This window comes from Apiospora hydei, assembly GCF_038363865.1.
Source record: "Apiospora hydei strain CBS 114990 chromosome Unknown utg000006l_segment0_segment0, whole genome shotgun sequence".
NCBI classification, from domain to species: Eukaryota; Fungi; Ascomycota; class Sordariomycetes; order Amphisphaeriales; family Apiosporaceae; genus Apiospora; species Apiospora hydei.
The window spans coordinates 1,251,597-1,278,216 of record NW_027117365.1 but is presented as its reverse complement, the minus strand read 5'-3'; the positions used below and the strand labels follow the sequence as shown (position 1 = coordinate 1,278,216).

The following is a 26,620-nucleotide window of genomic DNA, read 5'->3' as shown; positions in this document are numbered from 1 at the left end:
CTCACTCCCCTCCCCCTCTCCTTCTTAGGTGAGCCGCAGTCTTGTCAGTCCCCGTTGGTTTTCTTTCTCCTAGGGCCCTTTTAGCCCATCATCCCATCACAGTTAAGGATGTCGATCGTCCACGTATCCAACTTGCGGGATCCGCTCTTCTTGTGTCCGTAAAAAGCAGCCCATTATTCCACCAACGCCGTATATTTTTGGCAGGACACTTTCAGCCTGTCTGTCCGTCTGTACAACCAAAGCTTGATTGTTGTTGTTGGTGTTCGGAGAACGGAGATGTTGTAGATCTCCACTTCACTGCTCGCACTCCATTGACCAAAGCGGGCTTTCCTGGAAAGCAAAAATCAAGCGAGGTAGCCATCCCAAAGAGCGTTGGATATCATTTCCCAGTAATAGAAACAAAAGCCATGTAGAAACTCCTTAGACCGCTGCTGTATAGTTTTATGCCAAAGAGTTAAAAAGGGAAATAAAAAGAAAATAAGGGTCCCCAGGTTGTATATATGGTCGAGATGAGCTGGGGTGAGAAAGGAATAATAAATCACGTAGTAATCATAATGGCGGCGCATCAAGCAGCAGCTCAGCTTTTGTAGAGAGTCGGGGAGTTCCAAGTTTGAGGGATGCGAGAGGATGACTGCAGTTCTGAAGCAGATCAGGCCATCATGAGCAGTTTTGGGGCGGATTTCATTGCTCCTCCCAGCTATACCGCCTTGACGCTGGCTGAGGGATATGTACAACGTCAACACCGTCGAGGCACCCTCTGGTCGGTGACGGCGCGCCCGGTGGTGTGGGGATGTGGACGAGATCCGCGCGAGGGTCCAAGCGGTTCGAAAAGTTCTCCGAACGTGGAGGTGGTTGCGGTATGTGGATGAATTCATCCTGGCCGTCAAGGCGGCTCGAGGTTGGACTGGGTTCCTCCTCGGGCTCCGAAGGCGGTGTCAGTCCTCCAAAAGATCCTCGTCGTGTATTGTCGCCCTCCACAACGCGAAGCCCTCCCTGTTCGTCCTCTTCAACGGTGAAGTTACTCCCAGAGTGTCGTTTGACCCCCGCCGAGACTCCCGTCGGGACTCCTCCGCCGACGGTATCGTTGGCATTACGAAGGCGTGTCCGTCGTGTCCGACTAGCCGAGGTGGTACAGGGCGTTGGTGCGGTAAGCGCACATTGTTTGGTAAAGGTCCGAGACAGACTATTCTTGAAGTATCAATCGGAGCACGCTGTGTTGCCGGTGGAGGCGGTTGTAATAATAATCCCGTGGGAGAAGTCGGTGAGACACCACCGGATGAGTCGGATCGGCCCAAAGATCTATGATCGATCGTGATAGGAGAGGGTAGCGGATATGGCATGCTCTGGTTGTTGTGAGACCACGAGCTTTGCGACGTGAAGGCGATGGGCGAGGGGGATCTGGCATCCGGCCCGTCCAGTCTCCCCCATGCGACGTCATAGGTGACGGTAGAGGATATGTAGAGTTGCTGCTGGATGTCGGGGACGGGCTTTGGTCCGTACTCAGGTGATCCGAAGGTCGGTAGTGTGCCACATGACTTATGTCTTGATGGCTTTTGCCCTCTTCTTCCGTAGAAAGCCCGCTGGCTGGTGGTGTGTATTCCGGGACGGGCCCTTGCAGTTGTCTATCCATTTTCATCCGTGCAAACTCATAAGCGCCGAGATTGTGCGTGTCTTCTGAGCCAAAATCGGTTGTATCGTTGATGGAATGAGCATCTGACGCATCCAACTCTACGGGTTCCGGAGGGACGGCCAATTCGTAGCGCTCGTGATTCATATCAGCGCCCACCTCGACTGCCCTAGTCGTACTTCCAGCAACCTCGTGCACATCAGTTTTCTTGCCCCTTTTAGACGAAAATCTCTTGGTGATTCTCGAGAAGATTCTTCCGACAGGAGTCTGGGGGTCTCCTGTTCGGAAGCGGTATCGCTACCTTTCCAGTCGTCCACCTCGGATACGGAATTTCTCATTTGCTTCCTCCTCCTATGGAGACAGACCAACGTGACCAAAGAAGCAATCACGACCAAGGAAGCACCGACAACGATTCCAATTATCTGCGGTGTCCCTAATCCTTCCTGCTTGTTTCCCGGCTGCGATGGGGAGCCTGGGTAGGGACTAGAGCTGTCTTGCTTAATTGTTACGATGGACGTATTGCGACGTGGATTATCGGGGAATAACGCCTTGTGGACTGAGAATGTGCTTGACTCGTAGTTGGTGATCAAGTACGCCTCTTGCATAAACGTCCTTCCAATTATGGCTTGGCTAGCATTATCATGTCTCTTCAGAGGAAAGTAGGGAATAGCTGCATCGCCATAGCTAAAAAGGTTGTGGAACGGAAATCGGAGCGTCTGGGCAAACGCATTGGCCGATATAGTAATATTGACAGCTCCAGGAATGTCCAGCGGATGACCGAAGTTATCTAGGTTGTCCGAACTAGATAGGGTAAAAGTGAAGGAAAGGTCTGGGCGTTGGAAGCTGTCGAAGATGCCGTCGCTGGAGTACATATACAAGCCGAAAGTCTCGTTCCACTTCAGGCCAAGTGCCTGAGCAAAATGTTCGCATACAGGGGTCGGGAGCCACAGGTAGGGAGTTGTGGTGTCAATGACTGCCTTGACCGACTCATTGAACGCGAGGAGGGTCTTCGAGTTCGAACTCCACTTAGTCGGAGCCCCATCCGGATTGGTGACTTGGGCGCTGATCCCTCGGACTAGAACTTCGGGTTCCTGGTCGATGTTAAGATTGAAATTCGTCGCGTGGGGGACGAATCGGTTCTGATCGTAGCCCCCCAGTGTGATGGAAATGGGCGTGCCCGATTCTCCCTCTATTCAACTCCGTTAGTGACGAGGGTCCGCCCCGGCAGTGTACCAGCCAATAACTCACCATAGTAGGCCCCGGCAGTATAGCCGTAGCTATGGCTCGGAACGATGCCCACTTGCTCGACCAGGTTAGCCAGGGGGCTCAGCACAACGGCGTCCTCGAATTTCCCCGGCGTGATCCCAAGGCCGAAGAAGCCGGTGAAATACTGCGTGTCGTTGATACCAGCGACGACCTGTTTCCGAAGCGGGTTCTGTCGTTGTGTTGCGCTGTCGTAGACGACCACCGTTTCCATGGCATAATCGCCGTTTCCTGTGAGGTTGTCCGACCCGAGTTTGTATTGTCCCAATGACCCCCAGCTTTGGGATGCGCCGACGTCAAAAACATTGCCGCGGGACGTTTTGCAGACATTGGCTATTCCGGCAGCGTTAGAAGGAAATATTCCCACAGTATTCAGTGGTTGAAGTTGGACGTACTCGAATCGCAACCGGTACTTTCCACAACCCATAGTTCCGAGAGGGCGGTGTTCACCGTGACATCGACTTGCTGGGCGGGCTCTCCGACGAAGAGCCCGATTGCGGACCAGTTGCCGTCAATGCCGTACCTATACACGAGGAAGTTTGTATTAGCATTGGTTGGTGCGGTGCATCCCTTGCATAGTTGGAAAACCGTTGCACACATGCCATTTTTGGGAGGGCTCGAGCCACAGAGCCTCCAGATCAGCGGATACCAAGGTACTCGCAGCTAACACCAACAAAGCACCGAGAAGCGACGGCGCATATCGTGTCGAACACATTGTGGCAGGTCGAGGGAATAGATCTGGCCGGCACACGCAGGCGCGAGGTTACCAGTGCGCCGTCGACTGCGTCATGGAGGCTAGTGTTCGCAGCTCAGATGCCACAAGCAAGTATCGGAGGGGGGGGTCGGCTTAGACGGGGCTCTCCATGAGTGCCCAAGGTATGTGAAGGTATGTGTCGAGAATCGTAGCCGCGACGGGGCGTTCTTCGAGTTCGGAGCAGCTTCGATGTGTTGCTTTGAGGCGGTTTGCAATACAGGCCCAATCGCAATTGGCAGCGCGACAACAGTATTCCCGCGAGATTGGTACCGGAGGCGGAGGGTAAAAACAACGGAGACAAAATCGATCGAGCAGGTACAGTTGGGGAGAGATAAGTCCTTGCGCAGTCACTTTCTCGGTGCCATGCTGCCATCGGCTCTTCAGCGGGCGGACAACAAACGTGCCCAGCCTAGCGTAGAGTTTCCTTTTTGTGGGGGTGTTCCGGGGCAGGGCCGCAGGGGGGGGCACTTGGGGCCTATTTGATTCTGGGTTTCTCGCTGTTCAGGTTCCTTCCCAGTGGCTACAGTACTAGTACAGTACCTTCAGTACCTGGCCCACCCACTACGAGTCTACGACCCGACTGCTGCAGACTGGACGGCTTCCCTCCTTGCAGTGCGGACACACCAAGACAAGACCTTGTTCAATATGTCCATAGCGCAGCGGGCAGCCGACCAGGGTCTTACTGACTAATAAGTTTAACCTTAGGTCGTGTCTAGGAGTCATGGGCTCGACTCCTTCGGCGGGAGATTAACATTAACAGGCCCGGCGGCGCATGCTTGTCTGTCTGCGTAGGTGTGTCTATGCTGGCTGCTGGCTGCTGGCTGCTGGTTGTCCTGGCTGCTGGCACTCACTGCCACGACTTTCCTTTTCCCACCTTTCCTGTCTCCAGGGTCTGCTGGGGCGACCAGCAGCCAGGGCCAAGCACAGGGGTGCACATGATGCTCATCCCACTGTCGCCAGTCGGGTGGGCTGGCTGGGTTAGCGAGAATTAGAATTACACGTTGAACTGACGGGTTAGGTGGGTGGCCACGCTACTGGCCAGACTGGTGCTCACGTACGATTGATTCGAAGGTGTAAGCTGATGCACTGTCCTTTGACTGAGGTAGCAGCGAGTCGTGATTCCTCATGCAATGTCTCTCTGAGCAAGACTCGTCATTATGGACATGTTGGACTTATCGCCCTCATGATTACCATATGTTGTTTTTCCCGCAAACAACATCTTAAGACCGATGCAAGACATAGTCACACAAGCTATGCTCGGCTATGGTAGCATTCGTTGCTTTTCGGCTGGGCTCTTTTTGCGTGGGCTTAAAAGTGGCCAGGTCGATTAGAGGGGAGTGGGAGTGGTAGGGAGAGAAACAGTAGGAGATTGGCCCTGTCTGTCTGTCTGTCGTCAACAACCTGGTCTGGACCATCCCTGGAGCAGGGCCATCTTCTTAATCTCAGACCAATTAAAACAGTTTCTGCGCATGCTTCGAGTTGCCTCGTTTCCGGTGTTTTTTCATTTACACGGCAAATTCGACCTCTGGATAAATACCTCTGAGGTGTGTTTTGCCGCTACGCCCCATATCTCCTTCCCCGCAAACTGTATGCTGATTCGAGTTGGGCGACAAGGGTGCGGGAACTTAAGCAATGACGAGAGGACTGCGGACGGTGGACTCGTGTCCAGCAGACTCGAAAGCAACATACGATCGCAAATGCCGGAGGGTGCCTGCAGGGTTAACCTAGGTAAAGATCTCATGGGCGGCTTCTGGCATTCGGGTTGAAAAGACGGAAGTGCCTTTCCGTCGTGCCTTGCGAAGCGAAATATGGTCAATTCCATCCAATAATTCGCTTGGTCTCTTCCCCTTTAGGGCAATGCCAGACCAGGGGCATCCTCGCGGCCATAGACGCATCGTTAAATTATGTACTTTGAAGTCTGGGAAGCCATCATCTCCGTAACATAGGATAACTGAGCTGTACTCATCTCGAGTTCGCCAGTTGGCCATAAGTTGCAATTGATATATCTGACTATCATCAAGTTTATAGAAAGAGTAGGCATGCACAATTGAACTCTGGTCTCCCCGCACCCCGGCTGGTAATCGATGGGGACCACGGTAGAAAGCAACCAACCCGGCACTTTGGGACCGACGAGCCATCAGCCACTATTTCTGACAGATGTTGAATCCGTCTGGTTGTATCACGGACGTTCATCGCGGGTCTTGTGGAATATCCTTCGGTAGGTAACCAATCCTTGTACGTCCCAGATGGGTTCCCAGATGGGGTTTACTGATCAAGCGGTTGAATCCATCTGGGCGCGACACATTATTGTAGTTTGCTTGTCAGCGGAAAACCTTGGGTCTTGAGAGAGTTGGCGGGTTAGTCAAGCCTTGTTGTTTTCTTCGCTGTAACAGGCTTTTGGCTTTGCTGTACATCCCCCAGTAGACGAAGGCCGAGGCATGCTGCGTCTTCAACAAGTCGAAAATCATGGCCCCCCTGCCGGATGTGGTGTGGTGTCGATGTAGGGTGATGAAATCGCGGCACTCACAGAAGTGGGATTTTAGCCTTCTCACTGCCTCCTACTGTCTGGCTTCGGTAGTGTACAAGCCCAGCTACTCTTTTCTTTTCTTTTGGTGAAGTCCCCTCCTTGACTTTCAATCAATATGAGCAACTATGGCAACCGTGCTCAAACCTCCGTGCCACTCTGACCTTAACCTCGGAGCTGAGTGAGGCGCGTCCCGTGGCGTGAGACACTGCTCGTTCATGAAGCTTTTGGGTAGGGCTTCAGTCCTTGCATCCGCTGTGGTGATGTTCGCATGAGCATCGCATGTACTCGATAGGAAACATCCCGTACTCCTCGGCGATTCTAAGGGACGATGGCAGTAAACGGCGCATCAGAAGTCGACCATTACTACATTGCCAGCATAAAAGACGGCTAGCTGCAGCAGTTCAATGCATCTATCTGATGGAAGGTCAGGTAGGTACATGCCCCAGGGTGCTTCTACTCTCCTGAACACATGTATCGCGGCGATATGCCGCGTGCCCAAGTGGCAAGACCTGTCATTTCGGTCAAGCTGCGAACTTGCCGGCGCACCGCATCTGCGAGTGTGCGGGTCAGCTGGGGTGGTATCGGCCATTTGCGACAAGTACCACCTACCTCAACTGGACGACTTTGCCGTCTTCTGCGCCGCCCATTATCGCCAGGAACCACAGACCGAGCACGAAACTCTGCTCGGTATGAGATTTTGCCTGTTCTGCCATGCGCGGGCGGCCTACAGTGTCCAGGTACAGTCCGCCCGCGACATTTGATTCGCATCCTTCATTGATAATCACATCACAAATGTCGATCGGTATGAAAAGGTTTTCATGATGCAAAGTTGCAAAGTTGCCAGCGCATACCAGAAGAGCATCCGCACTGCTCCTGCTCCGGGGCCGAGCTCGTGAAGAACTACCTAGCGCTGAAGCGATTTTGACAAGAAAACCCGTTGGAGAACCATGTCATCGCTGCTACCGTACTCCGTACTTCTGCTGCTACTAACAGCAGTAACAGATAGCTCGGAAGAAAGATGGCTCTTGGTAGTGATACCCTGCTACTTTCTTCTTCTTTTTCTCGTGCCTGTGGAGAGAGCTCCATACTGGCCCCCGATCTATCCATCATGGCTTGCCGATGAGATGGTGGCTGCACGCTATGTCCCTAGACTGGTCCATCCGAGCACGCTTGGCACCTCTCACCTGGTGGAGGGGGAGGTCTTCCAGCGAGAGACCGTTTCTCCCCGGGCCCTCAATGGGCCTGGGCGGCATTGTATACTTGCTACGCCTGCAGACCGACCATGCAAGTAAATGAACTGCGACCCACTGCCAGGCATCTCATAAGAAAGCACCCCGGTCTCATCTTAAGACCCAGATCACCGCGGTTCAATCTACAGGGCCTGTCCAAGATGATGGCGGTTTATTAGATGGCACGTCGTCGACCTGCCCATGCTCACCCCTACACACATCGCAAAAAAGGCATTGATCCCTCCGCGTCCCAATCACGGTTCACCGTCCCCAAACAGCACAACTACCGGCCCAATACTTGCATGCTGAACTTGGCTTGGCTGAAGGTAGCACTGCCTTTTTCCGTCGCGCCGGGTCTGCTTTCTCGACCTTTTTTTATCAGTAGCCTGAAGTAGGGTTGAGGGAGAATTGGATTTATCGAATAATCCTACTTGCTTCCTTCCATCGCCTTGGAAGAACCCAGATGTGCGTCCAAGGTTCACGTTCTGCCTCCCAATCGACCCGAAAGCGCAGTGCAGGGTGAAATAAACGGCCGGAGATCCTGCCGGTGTTGAGTGGAAGCCATGTTTACTGTTCACCAGACGCTGCTTGGCCTCACAGCTCTCTGTATCCCTGCGGTTTACTCAGCCGAAGGTTAGTTGATCCCACAGGGAAGACCCCTGATATTGGCAAAGCAAAAGACTCATTCAAGGCTCTAGGCCCGCGCAATGGTCGCTTCGACCGAAGGCCCTTCTTCAACAGTTCAATAGCACCGACAGAGGCGGCACCTGGAACAATAACGGGGCCGTTCACAGAAGCTTTAACTCACTTACCGGGCTCTCCAGTTCCTGCGGCAGTAGCATATTCGTCGAGTGTGGTTTCCGGGTATAGTGTCGCAGCTGAGCAGGCGTCGTCTTTGCTCACACCAGCGTCGTCCTTGTCATCGTCAATTACACCCACGTCGCAGCCCGCTATTGCCACGACGTCGGGAGCACATGGCAATTTAGACGTCCTGACGAGCGGTCGAAGACCTCCGCCTCCACCGCCTGGGTTTTCCATTATTACGTTCAAGCCTGGCCCCGGATCTACTGGGAATGCCACGACTGGCCCCATCTTGTCTTCGGGGGCCTCCGGGCTTGCCCGATCGTCACCCCCGGTGGTGATCCACCCGACTCAAACTAAGAATTTCTATTTCGATCCCACGGCAGGCATGATGACTACCATGTTTCCGACCACGGAGCCCACCTCTACCCCTGCTCTTACTGAAGATGGATGCCATGCGTCTACCGACGATGGGACTGTCACTCAGATCTCGGTGATCCATACTTCGACTATAACGTGGACCGGGGATCCCGCGGATTATACCCCACCGTTCCCGGAAGATCCCTTACCTTGCACTCAAGCGCCCACCGGACGCTTCTCCGCGTCGAGGTGTCCAGATGGGCAAACAACATGTGATTTATTGTGGCTGCCTACCTCGGCCCTCACAACTCCTGTATGGGGCTCGGTAACCGCCACCAAGCAAAAGGCCAGACCCACGGTGATCTTCTGGACGACAGACAAGAACCCGGTCGTCGTCTTCTCTTCCTCTCCTCCCCCGGATTTCTTAGGGGGCGGCAAGCCGACGAAGCAGAACGATCATGAAACCGTCGGCCCCGGCACCACAGATGGCTTCACTACACCGGTGTATGGGAAGGTGACGACGTCTACACCCCGGCCGCCCCAGCCTGTCGTAACGCCACAACCCAACGCTTCGCCAAAGCCGTCCGAGGTCACAGTAGTAATCCAGACGACACAGGTGGTCATCAACGGGCAGGTCTTCAAAGATAACCCTGAAAGCAAGTCGACTACTGCGGTTGTTGGGACCGACACGTTCACTATCAACCCGACCCAGGTCGTCGGCCACGGATCCACCATTACCCGTCCTTTTGTCAATGGCGTCTTCGTGCCATCGCCTTCGACAACCATTGTCGACGGGTTACAGGTTGTATATGGACCGTCCGCGGCTACAATTGACGGCACTTCGTTCGCAGTCGGCGCAGCTCCAGCAACAGCCACCGTTGGGGGAAAGAGATCACGATTGGCCCTGGCGGCATCTTCTTCCCTAGCCAGGTCTTGCCTGTGGTGGCAGAAGTTGGCCCTCCGCACATGGAAGTTATAGGCGGGACGCTGATCACGGCGATTGGCCAGTCAGTGTTCGTCGTGGGCGGCACCTCGCTCACTTACGGGCCCAACCTGAGTCCTATCACCACATCCATTGGCAAGGACACTGTGACTATTGGCCCGGCCGGCGTGGTTGTCGGTGGCTCGACCCTGGGAGGGGTCGCCGCCAACGCGACGGCAACGACGTACAAGATTGTGGGCGGCGCCACCGTCACGGAAATGGGGACAACTGCCGTGGTCATCGACGGGGTCACGTACAACGTCGGCGCGGGAGCGACCTTGACTACGACTACCGTGATAGCAGGTCAGACGCTGACGATCTCGCCTCAAGGCGTCGCCGTGTCGACCAACACCTACGCTCAGCCGTATGCAATGACTACCGTACTCAGTCCGGGAAGCGCACCGTCTGCCGGCTTGAGCTCGCCAACCGCCGCTGCAGATCCGGGCTCCTTTTCAGGCTCAGGTCTGGGCTCCTCTTCAGGTTTAGGTCCAGGCTTGTCTTCAGGTTCAGACTCGGCTTCGGCTGACGAGCCCAAGTCCAAGCCCGAGAGTGCTGGAGCAACCATTCAGTTGTCTTGGGCACACTGGGTCTTTACGATATGTATAACAATCGGCGCCTGGGTCTAGGTATAATTTTGTATCACGGCAGATCTGTATTTATTTCTATGGGAAGCAAGGCGCACTGGTACATTAGGTTGTTTTTCAAAAATTGGGATAGGATATAATTACGATGGTACGATACCCCCTCATACGAGGTGGCTTTTACCGCGCAAGAGACGTCGACTAGGATTTTGGATGACTGGGCAAGTGTGGATTGGCTCGTATATGTATGTAATAGTAGCGGTGCACGGCTTCGTATAAAGCAAGACCAAAGGCTCAAGAAACAAGTTTTCTTCCCACTGCGTACCTCGTGTAACCATTCGTATTGGCAATTGCTCTCTAGCACACATGTTCTTCGCCACAGCAACGGTTTTCTCGAGGCAGAGAAGACCCTGATGAGGGGCACTCATGCAGGGCAAACAAAACAAAGCCATTCTGCAGCTCACCGAAACCGTTTGCTTACCTCCTAGGTACTTTACACGTAACTCCGCAACCCCTAAACAAAAAACAACCTATTGAACTGGAACTAGCGGGTGGTTTCTGTGTAAGACAGTTGAAACCAAGACGCCACCGCCGCCCCTCGACAGACATGGACACAGACAGACACGGACACGCGCACGGCGCACGCTGAGACGCGCGGCAGAAAAACCACGGCTGTACATATCCAGGGCAATGGGGGTTTTGGTTGGTGGACCTAGCTGCACATGCGCAGTAATAGGAGGTCGACAAGGTGAAAGAAAGCGAGGGAAAGCAATGCTGGTGAAGTTTTCGGGATTCCAACGAATGCATACAATTAGCCGGGCTTCTCTTCGCTTTCTCTTCGGGAGGCGTAACCGGCTCGCCGGGTTTGTCTGCCATGCCACGCATCACCTCCGAGGAGGAAGGTCGATGGATGCCCAGGCTCAGACCCAGACCCAGACTCTGGACCAGGGTGGTCGTTAATGGCATGGGTGCATTCCCGCGCCTCTCCCTCCACTGGTGCTGTCGCCATGTGCGCATGGCTTGGTGGGTGGTGGGCATGGGCATGGGCATGTATCCTACGTATCCAGCAAATCAACGACCCTGCTTTGAGAGACTCTCCCTCACTCTCGTACCTCTTGTTTGTAAACGTTCTCAAGGGCATTCTAGATTTCCGCTTTATGAGTTGCATACTTGACCCCTTGGGCTTGGTCGATTGGGCGGTTTCGAACCATCCTTTACTTCGCCGACCAGGCCGAGAATAAACAACACTGCTGCTGCTGCTGCTTCTCCTCCTATCGCTACAATTGGCCGGTGACGTGGGCTTCCAATCGCGTTCGCAACGGCTGAAGACATGCATGCAGATATATGTAAATCCTGAATGACCAGCCAAGCCAAGCGAACCAGCTAGCCAACCAACCAACCTGGTCGTTATATGCATGGAACTTCTTACCATTCTCGAAAGTCAGCTCGTTTACGAACTCGCTTGCGTATAAATAATTGGTCTTTCGCGCTCACAAGACCTCGGGTCCAGCCTGGTCGGCGACCATCAATTAACCTCGACCTGAGCTGAGGGCGTCTCCGAAAGTGGCGACTGGAAGGCGAACGCAGATCAGGCCCGGGACGGACGGGCAGGGCCCTGAGGATGGTTTCTGATGGGAACGAGCTCCGTAGTTACCTATAGCCAGGGACAATAGAATCTAACAACCTTACGGAAAGGTTTCCGTGCCCCCATGTCCCCTCTTTGGCCTTTCGAGGGACATTGTCGAGAATGAAGTTCCCGCATGTATACCTATGTGATGTTTTTCCACTGCCTCTGCCCACTCTGCTCATGGTCTACATGCGGCCTGTTGGATACTTATGTATGTAGTGTTATCGGTCGGCATCACTGGAATTCGGAAGTTACCTACCCGCATATGTGTATCTATCTGCCATGCTTCGCTGATGAGAAAAGTTGCAGACGAAACTACATGTAGATATATTTCCCAATACCCGTGGTTAGAAGGATCACGCTTGAACTAGCATTTGGATCCTCCAACACGACCCAAGTTGCACGACCCCATGATCTGATCCCTTCCCGAGCTTACCACGTAACCAGGCATAGCTGTCCTGCCAGCCAGTTCCTCCGCAGCGCCCTGCCCAAAACGCTGATCTTTCCTGTTCCTATCCCCAGTGCATCCATCCGGCGTTGATGTTCCCCTCTCGCTCTCTCTTACGTGGGTTTGAGTGCGCCATCGGTGTTCCATCACTAACGTTCTGCGATCTCGCGGCGCATGTAGAACCATAGATAAGTACAGCACAAAACTGTGGGTGCTTGGTGTGTTCTTACCCACGTGGCAGAGAGGTAGATGGGACGCAGGTCCATCCCACTTTGTCAACTGTCTTTGCTGTGCTTGTGTGACGGACTAACCTGCCTCTGTCTGCCTATGATGTCCGCTGGAATGCGTATGGCGTCTTCGTTCTTCGTATTTGCTTACCTACGCCTCGTTGGTGTGCACTACAACCACGAATATGCATATGCTGCTGTAGCCTGAGAAAGGTACGTACCAATCCGCAGAGTGCTGCAGAGAATCAGGGGTAGTGGGAAGAGAATCGAACAGGACTCCTTGGCCCGATCTATGCTTATTCATATGTAGAACAGCCAGACCCCGGCCAAAAGGCATACGGGCCATGCCATTAGCACATGGTATGGGCACTTCATTCAGCAACGCCTGCACGTGCAGGAACATGAACTCGAAGGCAGGACTGGCCTCTCAGCCGAGAAGCCCAATAGGGGAGGAGGCCCGGCTGATTGTTCTTCAGAGTATGGCAAGTCGCTTGCCGGACCTCGACAGTCGGTGCTTGGGGGAAAGATGATGCGATTGGGGAGGATCTGCACTTCGTTGTTCCTGGATGGCGGTCAACCTGTAGCCCGCCACATCAATACACCCTGTTAATAGATCACAAGTACCGCACTGCTTCATTGTGTTTCCGAATCTACGTTGATGTCGTCTCCGTGCTTAGGGATGGAGAGGGGTCAATGTGGACAGGGGCAACGATAGCTCGATTTCCTATAAAGCGGCTTCTCAGCAGCAGCCTGCTGTCTGCAATGGGCCAGAGCACCCAAGGACAAGGTTCGTATTCATGATGGAGTGTCACCGACGGTATCGAGTCTTTGTTTGCTACCAAGCTTATGATACGGTAGCGTGATGGCAGGTAATGATAGGGTTCCAACGGGATCAGCAGTGCCTCTCCCGATGCTTCTCGGGTCGAAATGCGCTTACGGGGACTCTCAACCACATAAATTGTCTTGGGTCAGTCACAATACCGAGACTACCATGGACATACGACATGAGCCATTGGCTACGCATCTTACTGAGGTATCCCGGTTCTTAGGGCACATTAAGGAGATGATGGGAGCGACAGGTTGGCGAAGGCGATTTGGATTTCCAACATGGAGGCTCTATGAAGTACTCAAAACATACCAATCGTCAAAGAGATGTTCACCTAGAAGCACTGGAAACAAGTGCCGAAGAGTATGCGAGACTTGATGCGTCGTTTTCCTTCATGTGTCTGCCAATATGCCTATGTGTTAGGGTGCCACCACGGACAACCCAATATCAGGGGTAAACATAAATACTTAGGCAACATAGGCGTGTGTGTATCTTAGACATAAGTCAAACTCCTACATGGAGCACCATGTCCTATTATTATTTAGCTTTATCGTTGCTGTGAAGTTATCCTACTTATGAATAGCTGTTCATCTTATTGCTAGCCAGCTATATCCCACGGCCAACTATCCCATCTGGACGTCCTATTGCCATTCATCATTCCATCGAGAGTCAGCTATCCCGTACTAATCAGGTGTCATAATACTGGCAAGTTGTTCCATTGCCAGCCAGTTATTCAAGCCAACTATCCTGTTCATTATGATGCTTCCACCAATCTAATACCTGAATAGAACCAGCTACACGGACATTCTCGGTGTTTACTCTACTAGCATCACTGATTAATAATGGATATTATAGAATTGCATGCTTCATGAATAATCTATATTTCCACGACACCACAGGTGGGTGCCTGCCGATCGAGCTGGCTCATTCCATCTATAGCAACTGCCCAAAAAAGAAAAGAAACCTACCACACTTCCTCCCACGCCGCATTTCGTCCTAGCATCGTACCTGCCTCATCTCTGGTTCTTGCCATGCCACCGATCACCAAAGCATCCTTCAAGGCCAGTCTAACCGCTTCTGGCATCATCCCAGCGCTGCCACATAGGCAGATAATAGCCCCCTTAGAGACGAGCTCACATACTTTGAGGGCCTCGCGACGGATGACGTCCTGTACGTAGACCTTTTCCTTCTGATCGCGGGAGAAGGCTGTGTAAACTCGGACATTAAGCATCTCCCAATCCTTCTTGAAGAAGAAATCAGCCGTCTGATTGCGTCCACCAAAGAATAGTACGTCCTCCCCTTGACTCTTTTGAGAAGCACGCTCGCAAAAGTAGCTCCGAATAGGCGCGACCCCGGTACCTGGTGCTATAGCAAGGACGGGAAGGTCAAGAGGGTCGGTTTTGGGGTGGTAATGGGGTAGTCGTGAAGATAGATCGCCAGGCTCCATCGGGGGCCCGTGGTGCTCTCCTATCCCGATTTGCATCACATCGCCAGGGGACAGCGATTCGATGTATCGTGACGCGAGTCCCTGACGCGTTTTCCGCAGTACCGTTTTGTATTTGACCAGAGCAATCAGGAGCTCGACGCGTATCATATTCGTGCCTTCCACCGCAAGGCGCGACCCGCCGCTTGCGATACTGTACTCCCGGCCGCGTATCAGAGGGAAGATCGAAGGCACCCACTGGTAGGGCACCTTGACAGACGAAAACTCCTGCAGGACCTCTAAAATTGACCGTCGAGGCCTCGAGGTGTAGTCATAGAACTCGTCCGAGTATGTCGGGTCTGCAAATTCCGTGATTCGTTGTATCTGCATCTCTTCTGTGGCAAAGAACTTGATATGATCGAAGAAGATGCGTTTGGGAATCGCCGTGATATCGTAATTGTGTAGCAAGAGTTGACGCAATGTTGTACCTTCCAACGGATAGCAACCCTTCGGCGCATGTTCGATGGGGATGCCATCTTTTCGATGCGAATAGTGGACAAAAGGCTTATCGGCCACGTCATTCCAATCCATAAGATCGATCAAAGCTTGGACATCCGCAGGAAAATTCTTTGGGTAGAGGATTAGGGTATCTCCAGGGTTATAGAGGAGTACATCGGCAGTCCCATCCTCTAGAGGTCTGGGGCGGACAAACAGCGTGAGGGCTCGAACGTCTTGCCAGTGGTTGTCGGGAGTGACTCGTTCATTACCGGTGACCATGGCTGTCCAAGATTGCGGAATAGGCAACAGGTCTTGCGGAGGTGCCTTTGATAAGTGCACTTCGTCTTGTATAGAATACTTTGATGGATGGTCCTTCAAGATGTTTGGTCGGTCTAGAAACTCGGTGCTGGCTCCAACATCTGTGTTCTTAGACAGGCGAACCTGGTAGCCCTTCCAGTCAGGGTGAGCTCTTTCAGCCATAAGCTCGAACTCCTGCATCGCTCCAGGGTAGTCAACATGGCTGAACTGAGCAGCCTTGGTGGTGCTGCCTTCCATCTCCATCCCTGCTAATTCCAGGGTAACTTTGGGAGGCAGGTGAACGTCGGCAGGGATCGGTGATAGATCAGTGAGCGGATAAGTCGACAGAAGATGTTTGCGTAAGCCCAGTGACCAGGGTAGGTAAGTGCCATCAATGCCTTCGTCGTGACGTTCGTCCGCCTCCCCACGCGGATAGAATTCGTGGGCCCCTAGTTGCTTAAGGCGTACGTACAGCTTCTTTGCGGCCCAGTTGTACCTAAAATATGGCTGATCAGCGATGAGATGTTGGGATGCGTGACGAACCAACTCACTCGGTGTATGAACTGTCCCCTAGGCCAAAGGTGGTGAAGTTGACACGGCTCAGGCAGGTGGGTGGTAAGTTTTTGTTGCGTAGGCCCTTCCAGAGCTGCTGGGCGTTTTTGGGGAGCTCGCCTTGGCCAGTGGTTGAAATGACAAATACGACCAAAGGATACTCTGTCAATGTTTTCTGTAAGCGGGAACAATCAACTGACAGGTCCTCGACAAGATGGTGGCTCTAAACACCAGAAGCAGCCCCACCAATGGATGCACGATGTCTGAGTAACCGGGGAGGGTGCAATCTAGTTTACTACATCTGGAGTAGTCGTAGATTCACGTTCAAGTCCAACCGTGGTCCAGCAATAGACTGCCATTGGGGTAATCAACTAGCAGTGGAATAGCTGGTAGTGGGATATGGGATATATGACAATGGGAGATCAGGCAACGGAATAGCTGGCAGTGGGTGGAAGAAGGAGTGGGATCCGAATAGCTAGACAGCTGACAGTGGGACAGCTGGTTGCTAGCCACTAATACAACATTACTTGCATAACCAGCATAAGGGGCGATTCTTTGGGGTAGCCAGAGGAAAGGAAGAATAGTACTCACAGGTCGGACAGCATTCATCTCCTCAACGTCGGTTTCAAAGTGAAGGCGCCTGGCCAGTCGTTCAATGTCCTCGGCCACATCTTGGCTGTTGCCCGTCTCGGAACCATAAAGGATCAAAATTTTCCTCTCCGGCAACAGAGAACCACCCCCATTACTTTGCAGCTGTGACTCAGTCATCACGGCACTGAGCGAGAGTAGAAGAAGAGAATGCCTGCTTAAAGAGAAACCGCAGAGGACTTATTGCGTCTTTTGTCCATGTTAGACAATCGCAGTATGTGCAGACGATGTGCAGTCAGAACCGATATACGTACATGGATCTTAACCATTGAATTGAGGGACCTTATCATCATCATCAAGCAGCGCTAGCGCGGGGCAAAACATTATCCTGGATAATGTTATATCATATGCCGTGCTAGTAGTCTTGGCGTCTATATTAGATTAACGAGGTTTTGAATCTCTCGCCTGGAAACCATTCCAGTCACGACAGTCAGCTACAACTTCAGTTCGACTAGTTGAGGTGACTGGTTGCTTGTCGCTGATTTAGCGTAGTATATACAGAACAGCTCACAGTATTTCAACCGTTTATACTAGTGTGTATATCTCATCAGATCACGCTAAGCTGGATAGATGAATTGAGGTCTTTCCAGGTGCCAGGCCCCCGAGCCCCGAGGCTCCGGTTCGGCGAGGCCCACTAAAGTCTCACAGGATGGCAGCCGCAATCGCAACCTGTCAATCCAGCCATTCGTCTGGTTTCTTGCCCAATGCGGGGGTGACATGAGTTGTCGCATGTCGCAAGTGGGATTGACAGAGACCCAATGCCGTGCGCCAGCTGCACAATCTACCACAGAACCCAAGTTGCTTCTTCTACTGCCTGCTTTGACAACCTTGGCTTGACAGCCGACCAATTTGGTCAAATGCACTTCATTGAACGGTTCTTTCCCTTTTTATATATAAAGGGAACGCATCTACCTTATCTGAGTGTCCACACGGCCAACCTGCACGCGACACTAATCAATGGGTTTGGTCAGGATGGGAAAGTGAGCGACAGTCGCCTTTGCGGGAGGGCAAGTGGGTTGGATCTGTCCGGGCTTTCCCATGACTAATAATGGAAAGCACGAATGGAGCTGTGGGCGAGCGAGAAGCTACTTTTGAACTTACGAGGCGAAACTTGACGGAGCCCACACGTCACAACCTGGAGCGATTTGAGCCTGTCGTTTAGTTGTTTTCTGCTCACCGAATAATCGAACAACACACCGAAACATGTGTGAATGGACATGTAAGCCTTTGCGCTCAGCTCGGCGATACAGCCTATACTGCTCATAGGCCGTGGTCGATTCCCGCACTCGACTATACGGAAATTTCTTCCTTATGCCGGCCACCAGGGGGCCAAAAGGGGTGTTGCGTTCCAACTCTCCCCCGGGTGCGAATTTCGATCTAGCAGGGGGTAGAGGGCCAGACCGACAGGGCTGGGGGGCGTCGATCTAGTATCCCCCCATGTCGGTTCTTTGTTCCTTTGCCGTCTTCTAGAAAACAATCAAGATTGACAGACAGGAGCTGCCGTACGGCTACAGACTACAGTGCACCTCCTTCTGGAACCCAAGGGTCCAAGCGATGGAAGTCAGTCATAGCGCTGACATGGCATTGCATCTTTCCAAAGGAGGTCACATTTGCCCTTGACGAGATGGATCTTTCGGCTTGCGAGCATGCTCGAGCACTGCAACAGATAGGGCAATCATATCTCATTCATGCAAGCGGAGTTTTCCAAGACAGTGTGCTCTTATATAAGCAGCCTCGGTACTCCGTACATGTATGGACTCCCCTCTCGCCTATGGGGAAGCCCCCTTCATGTTTTGGTATACTGCATCGGCTCCTACCTGCAGCCGTTAGGTCGATTAGCTCCCAATTCGAAATTGCACCTGCCAATACAGAGAGCCCGACTGCGAGACATCATTCTCTTCAAGGAGTATCATTGTTATGAAACGCTCAAGATTATTGTGAAATGTCACCTTTGGGCTTACTTTGCAGGTACTACTGCAGATAATGGCCATCTAACGATACTATTGTAAGCCACTACAGCAGGAGAGTGTGCATGTTGAACGCATGACATCTCACAATGTCATCACCTTAATTGAACAAGCTGTCCAATCTATCGACCGATGTACAAACTAGAAGCCAAAGGCTTTTTTGTAAGCCACAACTGATGAGGCCTTTTTTCGCTTGAGCTTGCCAAATGCCTATTCGAACATGCAGGGCCACTGCCAGACATCTTGATGCCTCGTGTTCTGGCCGTCTACTTCAATTGTTCAGCTCCTTCTCTTGCAAGAACGAGTCACCATGGAGGCCATGGGTTGGCCTAGGTATGAACTAGGTAGGTGTGATGTGGACACAAAATGGGCAACTCGCTACTCCAAAGCGACTGCACGTAATGGCCGTTATTGTCCAATGTAGGTAGATACCTCGCATGGATTGACTTCACGATGCAGACACAGCTACAGCTGATGTAGATACTGGGCAGTCAAAGGGGATGGATGGATCGAGGTGCTACTGGCTGGAATGCTCTCTTTTGGAAGCCCATCTTCACCGTCTCGTGACACTGGCCGGCCGGATCTACTTGCATTCAATGTTTCATTCAATGTTTGGCTGCTTTCGGTCAATTGAATGTGTCTTTCTTTGTTGCTTGTTCGTCTCTTTTGCACGCCTCTTGCCTCCTGCCTCCTGCCGCTTGCCCTTTCCTATTCCCCATCTGCCATCCATACAAAGTGGGCCCTTCAAGCTAAGAGCCGCCGCTCCTTCCCATTGACGTCTATTGCCACCCCAAGCCGTGGTCACACGAAAGTCACACTAATCTGTCCATTGCAGGGGGAGAAAATAATTATTTTGTCAACGTCGCTGGAACCTCTCGAACGACCTCCGGCTCCTCTCTCCCTTCTTCTCTCCTCACACCTCTCAACAACAATCAATCTCAAGATCTTGTGTCACGAACACCACCTCTCAAGTCTTCCCTTCACCTTGTCTCTAGGGCACCTAGCTACCCTTTTTCACTCCCCCGGAATTGTTTCAGAGTTCGATTTTTTTGTGTCTACTGCACGTCCGAACTTCCCATAAACCAACAACATCTCCTAACTTAATCTCCCACACGAAAAGCATCAACCCATAACCATCCCATTTCCCGACAATCAAAATGGCCAGCACCGTGGAGAAAGTTGCTGACGCAGCTACCAACGCCGTCAACGATGTTGCCAACACTCTGAGCAATACCACCCTCACCGGCAACAAGGACGAGTCCAAGGATGCCGTCCATGCCAGTGCCGCTGAAGGTCGCCGCCTCTACATCGGCAACCTTGCCTATGCGACAACCGAGGGGGAGCTGAAGGAGTTCTTCAAGGGCTACCTTGTGTAAGTTGGGCCCACCGGACCTTAGCTGAGCCTGTTTGCAATTCCAAGCCACGGCTTGGACCAAACAACAACCATATGTGGTTGGCGCATTTACTGACCCTCTGCTCTTGCTGCAGCGAGTCCGTCTCAATCCCCAAGAATCCCCGTACCGACCGCCCTGTCGGATACGCTTTCGTCGACCTCTCCACCCCCAGTGAGGCCGAGCGCGCCATTGGTGAGCTTTCCGGCAAGGAGATTCTGGAGCGTAAGGTCTCCGTTCAGCTTGCCCGCACCCCCACTGCTGCTGGCGAGAAGACCGAGGGCGCCACTGAGGGCGAGGCCGGTGCCGAAGGCTCTCGCCGACGAGCTTCTGGCCGTGGCCGCGGCCGCGGTCGTGGACGTGCCGGCCGCGCTGGCCGAGGCGGCAGATCTGTATGTTAAACTTATCCCATCGACTTTCCGTGCTTTTGACTAACCCGACGACAGGATGGCGGAAAGGATGAAGCCGAGGGCACTGAGGAAGCTGCAGCCCCTGCTGCAGCCAACGACGAGGTTTTACCATTGACGGACATTACCAACAAGAACATCACTGACAACTCAAAGTCCAAGGACAAGTCCCGCCCCGCCCGCGAGAAGAAGGAGCGTGGCCCTCCCGCTGACGGTATCCCGTCCAAGACCAAGGTCATGGTTGCCAACCTGCCTTATGACCTGACCGAGGAGAAGGTAAGAGAGCAATCTATCTGGCGTGGTCTTGCCCAGTGCTAATGATAATATCACGTAACAGCTTAAGGAGCTCTTTGCTGCCTACGAGCCTTCCTCCGCCAAGATCGCCCTTCGCCCCATCCCCCGCTTCATGATCAAGAAGCTTCAGGCCCGTGGCGAGGCCCGCAAGGGACGTGGCTTCGGTTTCGTCACCCTGGCCTCTGAGGAGCTGCAGCAGAAGGCCGTTAGCGAGATGAACGCCAAGGAGATTGAGGGACGCGAGATCGCTGTCAAGGTCGCCATCGACAGCCCCGACAAGACTGACGAGGAGGCTAACATCCCTGCCGAGTCCGAGGCCAACGGCGCCCAGGAGGCGGCCCCCGCCCCCGCCCCCCGCCCCCGTCGCGGCTTAAACCTGCCCTCCATTCAACCCAGCCTCCATCGACCCTTTCGACTTAACTTGCCCACTCCCCAACTGCACTTATCCCTTATTCGCGGTGAGAGATGTACCCCTCGACAATCTCACTTTACAGGCGTATAGCCCTACATCTTAGCAATGCCATCGTGAGTTTGGCATTTTGGTGGAGAAGCGAGGACTGCATATCAGGAACGATGCTTTGATTTCCCGACAAATACGAAAATGGAGGCATAAAAAAGGCAAACGCACATGGCTCAGATTGCTCTAGGACACCATCTCTAGGTGGGCAGAATGTGTCATTGTGCAGCAGGTTTTTGGCACGCAATCTTTAATTCGCACGACTTTCTCGGTCCTTTTCACGCTTTGTGTATTTACTCGTCTTGCGATTCCTCTCCTCTTACCAAGTGGATGAAAAGCGTAGCTCGAGGGGGCTGAGAGTAGTTCATATGTGCATAATAAATGAACGACTGATTATGACGTGCTTCTGCATTCTACCTAAGATTTGCAAGTGATGTGGTCCATCGAAAAGCTGACTGTGACGCATATCTGCTCCTTGCTGACACCAAGGCCTACGCTACGAGACGAGATATCGGTACCCACTGGAAGATGATGCTTGATGAGCAGCTACGGTTGGTTCCTGGGGTGCGTAAATAAAGATACAGAGTTTATTTATCTTGTAAGCCAGCCAGTAATAGGTACACAGTATGGAGAGAGTTCGTAGCTGAGTGGGCAGTATGTACTGGCATTGTCGAGTGGTACAGAGTCAGTGTGCGACGAACGCACCGATCAATCACAGAGAGATGTGGATCGATCGCGTTACCTCTACCACCCAGTGCTTGCTGGTGGTTAGCCACATGGTCCAGGAGGCCCCCGTGGCTAGTGTCGCGCTTGGTTGGGGGTCTCGACTTCAAGCCTATCTCCTAAAGCCAGCATGGTAATTTAAACATTGAGAAGACGGCCAGATCTCCAGACAAAGCGGCGGTCCGCTCCTGTTCGCATTTCCATCATTGACTTGACCGTAGTCCGAGACCACCAGCGAATCCATCCGATTTCCGATTGAACGCACGAAAAGATGGCTTCCAACGCCATGTGGGAGGTGGACCCTGAAACAAGGTCGAAAGTAAGTAGACGAGATCGAGCCGAAGCGGCGTTGCCAGACTGCGAGTACTTCTACGTCCTATAGCGCAAGGGCGCATGGGTTTGATTGCTGTTTGGCCTGTCTGGACGAGCATCTGCTGACCAGGCTCGTCTTGATTTCGCATTAGCTCCTAGCCATACAAAAGACGAACAACAACAACAACTGCTGCGACTGCAATGCGCCCAATCCTCAATGGGCGTCTCCGAAATTCGGCGTCTTCATCTGTCTATCCTGCGCCGGAGTCCATCGCGGCCTGGGCGTACACATCTCCTTTGTCCGGTCCGTCACCATGGATGCCTTCAAGCAGGCCGAGATCGAACGGATGCGCCTGGGTGGCAACGACGGCTGGCGCAACTTCTTCGAGAACCACGACGACACCAAGATGCTCGGGCTCAGCTGGGACGATGCTACCATCGCGGAACGCTACAGCGGCGAAGTCGGCGAGGAGTGGAAGGAAAGACTGAGCGCCAAAGTTGAGGGCCGGGAATACGTCCCGGGCGAGCGCAAGAGTACACCAAAGCCATCTGCGACCAAAGGCCCGCAGAAACCTCTCAGCCGAAGCGCGACCCCCTTCAGGGCGTCCCGACCAGCGGAAGCCGCACCGCCAGCCCCAACCCGCCGGGCGTCAAGGCCAAAGTCGACGACAAATATTTCGCCAAATTGGGCGCCGACAATGCAACACGCCCGGAGGACGTTCCGCCCAGCCAGGGAGGCAAATACGCCGGCTTTGGCAATACCCCTATGCCGGCGAAGAACGACAGCCAGGGTGTACCGAACTTCGAGGAGCTACAGAAGGATCCCGTGGCGGCTCTAACTAAAGGGTTCGGCTGGTTCACAAGCACGGTCGGGAAAACCGCCAAGACTTTGAATGATGATTACATCCAGCCTACCGCTAAACAGGTGACCTATTTCCCCTGCTGATCCGTCGGCACCATTGATCACATTCACTTTGGCCATAGTATGCTAATCAGTGGACAGATTGGAGAGTCCGACTTTGCGGCACAGGCAAGAATTGCAGCAGCAAATGCGGGCAAGGCAGCGCAGGCTGGAGTCAAGGGTGCCCACGAAGGCTTCTCCCGCTTCGTCGAGGGCCCAGATGGGCAGCCCCGACGCGCAGGCGGTGCCAATATCGACGAGAGCAAAAAGGCATTCTGGGATGACTTCTCGTCCGTGGCCGATCAGAGACACGGCACGGGCGCCAAGTATAGCTCGATTGGCACGTCTGCTATGGGCAAGGCGAACAAGGGTGGCGCTTCTGGGTCGGCGGCAACAGGGAAGAAGGACGACGAGTGGGATGATTGGTAAATACTTGCAGAGATACCCCGGGGGTTGGCGGATGGATTGAGCGAGGCAAGGCGCTGCTGGTGGAAGATAGAGCTTTAGAGCTTTGCTTGTATGCGTCCCCGCGGCGGGCGTATGAATGTGCATCTTGCGGATAGATGGTCGTTCTACTCTGAATGATCTGTACGAGTTAGGAGTGCTGGGTAGTGCACACACGATTAAATGTCTAGATCTCTTCGTATGTGCCGCCATGTGTGATACGATCTGGCCAAAGTCTTTGCAGAAATGGTTTGGTGGAACCTGCTTTGTTGCCCCCATGGTCGAGTGCAGCCTTGCTCCACGGCTGGTTGACGTTATGGTGAATAGTGGAATTAGATAGACTTGGTATTATATACATCTAGATACATACATGCATACTTAGACATATTCATTCAATCAATCATCCGTTAGCAAGGGAGCATCTTCTTGCCAGTGCTGTGTGCTGAAGGGGGGCATCACGTGCCAGCAGCCGAGGTTGGGGTCCGACACTAGCCGATGTCGTCTAGCGGCTTTTGCAGCGCCAGCGTCATTCATGGAGCAGCCGGGGCCCGGGATACTGGACATATCACTCGCTTTCCGCTGCTGATTCGGAAGCATCACGGTCGCAGATCCGCCTCAAACAAACCAATTCCTGTCACCATGTCAGCATTACGGATTCTGGTGCCCGTAAAGCGGGTTATTGACTATGCAGTACGTTTACTACTCCCTATCATACCAGTGCAAAATCCATTCGCTTGCATGACACCCGCGATTCGTATTGGAAACGGGCGCTTATAACTAATACCGGTATTTTTCCATGACAGGTCAAACCACGCGTCAACAAGGCCCAAACGGCGGTCGAGACGGCCGGCGTCAAGCACAGCATGAACCCCTTTGACGAGCTCTCGGTCGAGGAGTCGGTGCGAATCCGCGAGAAGAAGCGCTACCCGCCAGGCGTCGAGGACATCTGCGTCGTCAGCGCGGGGCCGCCCAAGTCCCAGGACATCCTGCGCACCGCCATGGCCATGGGCGCCGACCGCGCCGTGCACGTCGAGGCCAAGGAAGGCGACGAGATGGAGCCCCTGGCCGTGGCCAAGATGCTGCGCGCCCTGGTCGACAAGGAGAAGAGCAACCTGGTGATCCTGGGCAAGCAGAGCATCGACGACGACGCCGCGCAGACGGGGCCGATGCTGGCGGGTCTGCTGGGCTGGCCCCAGGCCACCCAGGCGAGCGAGGTCAAGTTCGAGGGCGATAGCATCCTCGTCACCAAGGAGGTCGACGGCGGCGTCGAGACGGTCAAGGCCAAGCTGCCCATGATCATCACGACGGACCTGCGGATCAACGAGCCCCGCTACGCGAGCTTGCCCAACATCATGAAGGCTAAGAAGAAGCCCCTGGTCAAGATGAGCCTGAGCGACCTGGGCGTGGCCAACGAGAGGCGGTTGAAGGTCGTTAAGGTTACAGGTAAGTCTATTTTATTTCCCTTGTCCTGATGAATCTTGAGAGGAAGAGAGCGAGAGAGAAATGCATGCACAAGTACACAAAGGCTGACTATCATACCAAACAGAACCCGCGCCCAGACAAGGCGGTGGCAAGGTCGAGGATGTCGACGGCATGGTTTCGAAACTCAAAGAGCTTGGTGCTTTATAGACGGTGTGCGCATTGTACGAAATCTGCCAAGACTAGAAATAACCAACTTTTTACAAACCAACTCGTCGAGGTCCTAAAGACTCCGTGACATTTCCTTGATTGACAACTCGAGATATTGCCGTCTAACCGGCTACGCTCGGTATATCGATGCTTCAACAATCCGTCGAATGACAGAACGGCGAGTATGCAGTCGCTTTGCCGATCTATGCCGGCTGCCACCCGAACCTGGCGCTCCATACTATAACAAGCGGTATCTAGTGTCATTGCTTTTGTGTGTCGGTTGTTGTACATGTGACCAAGGGGCGAAGGTTGCTGGTCTAGAACTTGCGTCGGTGCATGACCGCAGTCCAGCACGCTTGCGCTACGGTTGGATAGCAAAAAGATACGGTGAAGGTGCTGACGAAAGGATTGGACTTTGAACATGTTCACTGGGAATCAGGAAGTTCCGCGAGTCGATGCAAACCCACCCTGCTCATATACTAATATAGCCAAAAGCAAATACTGATAAGCACGCTGTACGCGACTCTGCGTAGTGAGCACACAAGTGCCGCATCCAGACTGCTGTGCTTTTTCGTAATCGCATTGGAAGGTTTCGAGACTTGGGAATATCTCTTGTCATTGGGATACATAATAGCTTCCAGTAATCTGATTGGGTGACTGCTCCCTAGCTTTATCTATATGTACTACCATAGTCCATGGAAGCCGACTTCAAGTCACAGACCAACTGTGCGGCTGGACTGGGTTTTTGGCGTTTGGCGGGTCTGCACTTTTGATTTGGGGAGGGGTAGCAGGCAGCTTGGAGTAGGAATGACGTCTGAACTCGTTCTGGGGATTAAGGTTGTATCTCAGATGGATTTGGCCCCTGGCCTAACCTGACCTTTGCAGAGGCGTGTAGGCATCGCCAACCACGTTTGATCTGTGCAAAAGGCCGAGTAAGGTTAGCCGTAGATGCATCTTTTGGTGTTACAATGGTCTCAGTGCCGAATAAGGGCTGGCCCCGATTCGATTGGCATTCCCTTTAGGCCTTTTAGGTCAGGGGAGCGAGGGCTCGCAAGAGAAAAAAAAATTAAAGATAACAGGGACGGGCTGGACGGGGCTCCGGATTCGGCGGTGACTAGGCGGGCTTGTTGGGTGCAGATCTAATACCCTAACGATGATTGGCGCCAGTGGGCAGGGACTGGGCAGGGACGAATTGGCATGTTGGCGGGCAAGCGTGCTGGCCCTAGGTGCCCTCCTACTACAAGTAGGTACCCTAGTAGTAGAAGTAGGCAAGCAGGTAGGCCGGGGAGATGGAGCAGCACCCTACTGTAATCAGTTGCCAACCCCCCACCAGGGGACCCGACGACGCAGGCACTCATCAGTCACTGGCGCTCACTAAACTGAAAATCGATTTTTCCCTTATCCTGGAGGCCATCTCCGAAAAAA

General features: G+C 53.2%; 8 protein-coding genes across 8 annotated transcripts; 5 read left to right on the top strand and 3 right to left on the bottom strand.

Annotated features, from left to right (window-relative positions):
* Nucleotides 1-681: 681 nt before the first annotated feature.
* On the bottom strand, nucleotides 682-3,605 carry PG997_007613 (uncharacterized protein; the record flags this gene model as incomplete). The annotated part of the gene is made up of 6 exons (XM_066811928.1): nucleotides 682-1,117; nucleotides 1,185-1,924; nucleotides 1,993-2,816; nucleotides 2,876-3,223; nucleotides 3,286-3,413; nucleotides 3,565-3,605. 6 exons carry the CDS (start codon nucleotides 3,603-3,605, stop codon nucleotides 682-684), a joined length of 2,517 nt encoding a protein of 838 aa, XP_066667270.1.
* A 4,389-nt stretch (nucleotides 3,606-7,994) lies between these two features.
* PG997_007612 (uncharacterized protein) lies at nucleotides 7,995-8,438 on the bottom strand (the record flags this gene model as incomplete). The annotated part of the gene is made up of 2 exons (XM_066811927.1): nucleotides 7,995-8,167; nucleotides 8,213-8,438. 2 exons carry the CDS (start codon nucleotides 8,436-8,438, stop codon nucleotides 7,995-7,997), a joined length of 399 nt encoding a protein of 132 aa, XP_066667269.1.
* A 154-nt stretch (nucleotides 8,439-8,592) lies between these two features.
* On the top strand, nucleotides 8,593-10,169 carry PG997_007611 (uncharacterized protein; the record flags this gene model as incomplete). The annotated part of the gene is made up of 2 exons (XM_066811926.1): nucleotides 8,593-9,356; nucleotides 9,413-10,169. 2 exons carry the CDS (start codon nucleotides 8,593-8,595, stop codon nucleotides 10,167-10,169), a joined length of 1,521 nt encoding a protein of 506 aa, XP_066667268.1.
* A 4,047-nt stretch (nucleotides 10,170-14,216) lies between these two features.
* PG997_007610 (NADPH-dependent diflavin oxidoreductase 1) lies at nucleotides 14,217-16,790 on the bottom strand (the record flags this gene model as incomplete). The annotated part of the gene is made up of 3 exons (XM_066811925.1): nucleotides 14,217-15,966; nucleotides 16,022-16,184; nucleotides 16,550-16,790. 3 exons carry the CDS (start codon nucleotides 16,788-16,790, stop codon nucleotides 14,217-14,219), a joined length of 2,154 nt encoding a protein of 717 aa, XP_066667267.1.
* A 3,004-nt stretch (nucleotides 16,791-19,794) lies between these two features.
* PG997_007609 (uncharacterized protein) lies at nucleotides 19,795-21,231 on the top strand (the record flags this gene model as incomplete). Its single annotated transcript, XM_066811924.1, has 4 exons — nucleotides 19,795-20,009; nucleotides 20,126-20,420; nucleotides 20,475-20,711; nucleotides 20,773-21,231. 4 exons carry the CDS (start codon nucleotides 19,795-19,797, stop codon nucleotides 21,229-21,231), a joined length of 1,206 nt encoding a protein of 401 aa, XP_066667266.1.
* Nucleotides 21,232-22,535: 1,304 nt separating this feature from the next.
* On the top strand, nucleotides 22,536-23,167 carry PG997_007608 (Zinc finger protein gcs1; the record flags this gene model as incomplete). The annotated part of the gene is made up of 2 exons (XM_066811923.1): nucleotides 22,536-22,736; nucleotides 22,823-23,167. The coding sequence occupies 2 exons, from the start codon at nucleotides 22,536-22,538 to the stop codon at nucleotides 23,165-23,167; spliced, it is 546 nt and encodes a 181-aa protein (XP_066667265.1).
* Nucleotides 23,168-23,206: 39 nt separating this feature from the next.
* On the top strand, nucleotides 23,207-23,551 carry PG997_007607 (uncharacterized protein; the record flags this gene model as incomplete). The annotated part of the gene is made up of 1 exon (XM_066811922.1): nucleotides 23,207-23,551. The coding sequence occupies one exon, from the start codon at nucleotides 23,207-23,209 to the stop codon at nucleotides 23,549-23,551; it is 345 nt and encodes a 114-aa protein (XP_066667264.1).
* Nucleotides 23,552-24,205: 654 nt separating this feature from the next.
* PG997_007606 (putative electron transfer flavoprotein subunit) lies at nucleotides 24,206-25,195 on the top strand (the record flags this gene model as incomplete). The annotated part of the gene is made up of 3 exons (XM_066811921.1): nucleotides 24,206-24,256; nucleotides 24,370-25,009; nucleotides 25,113-25,195. 3 exons carry the CDS (start codon nucleotides 24,206-24,208, stop codon nucleotides 25,193-25,195), a joined length of 774 nt encoding a protein of 257 aa, XP_066667263.1.
* Between the last annotated feature and the right edge of the window lie 1,425 nt (nucleotides 25,196-26,620).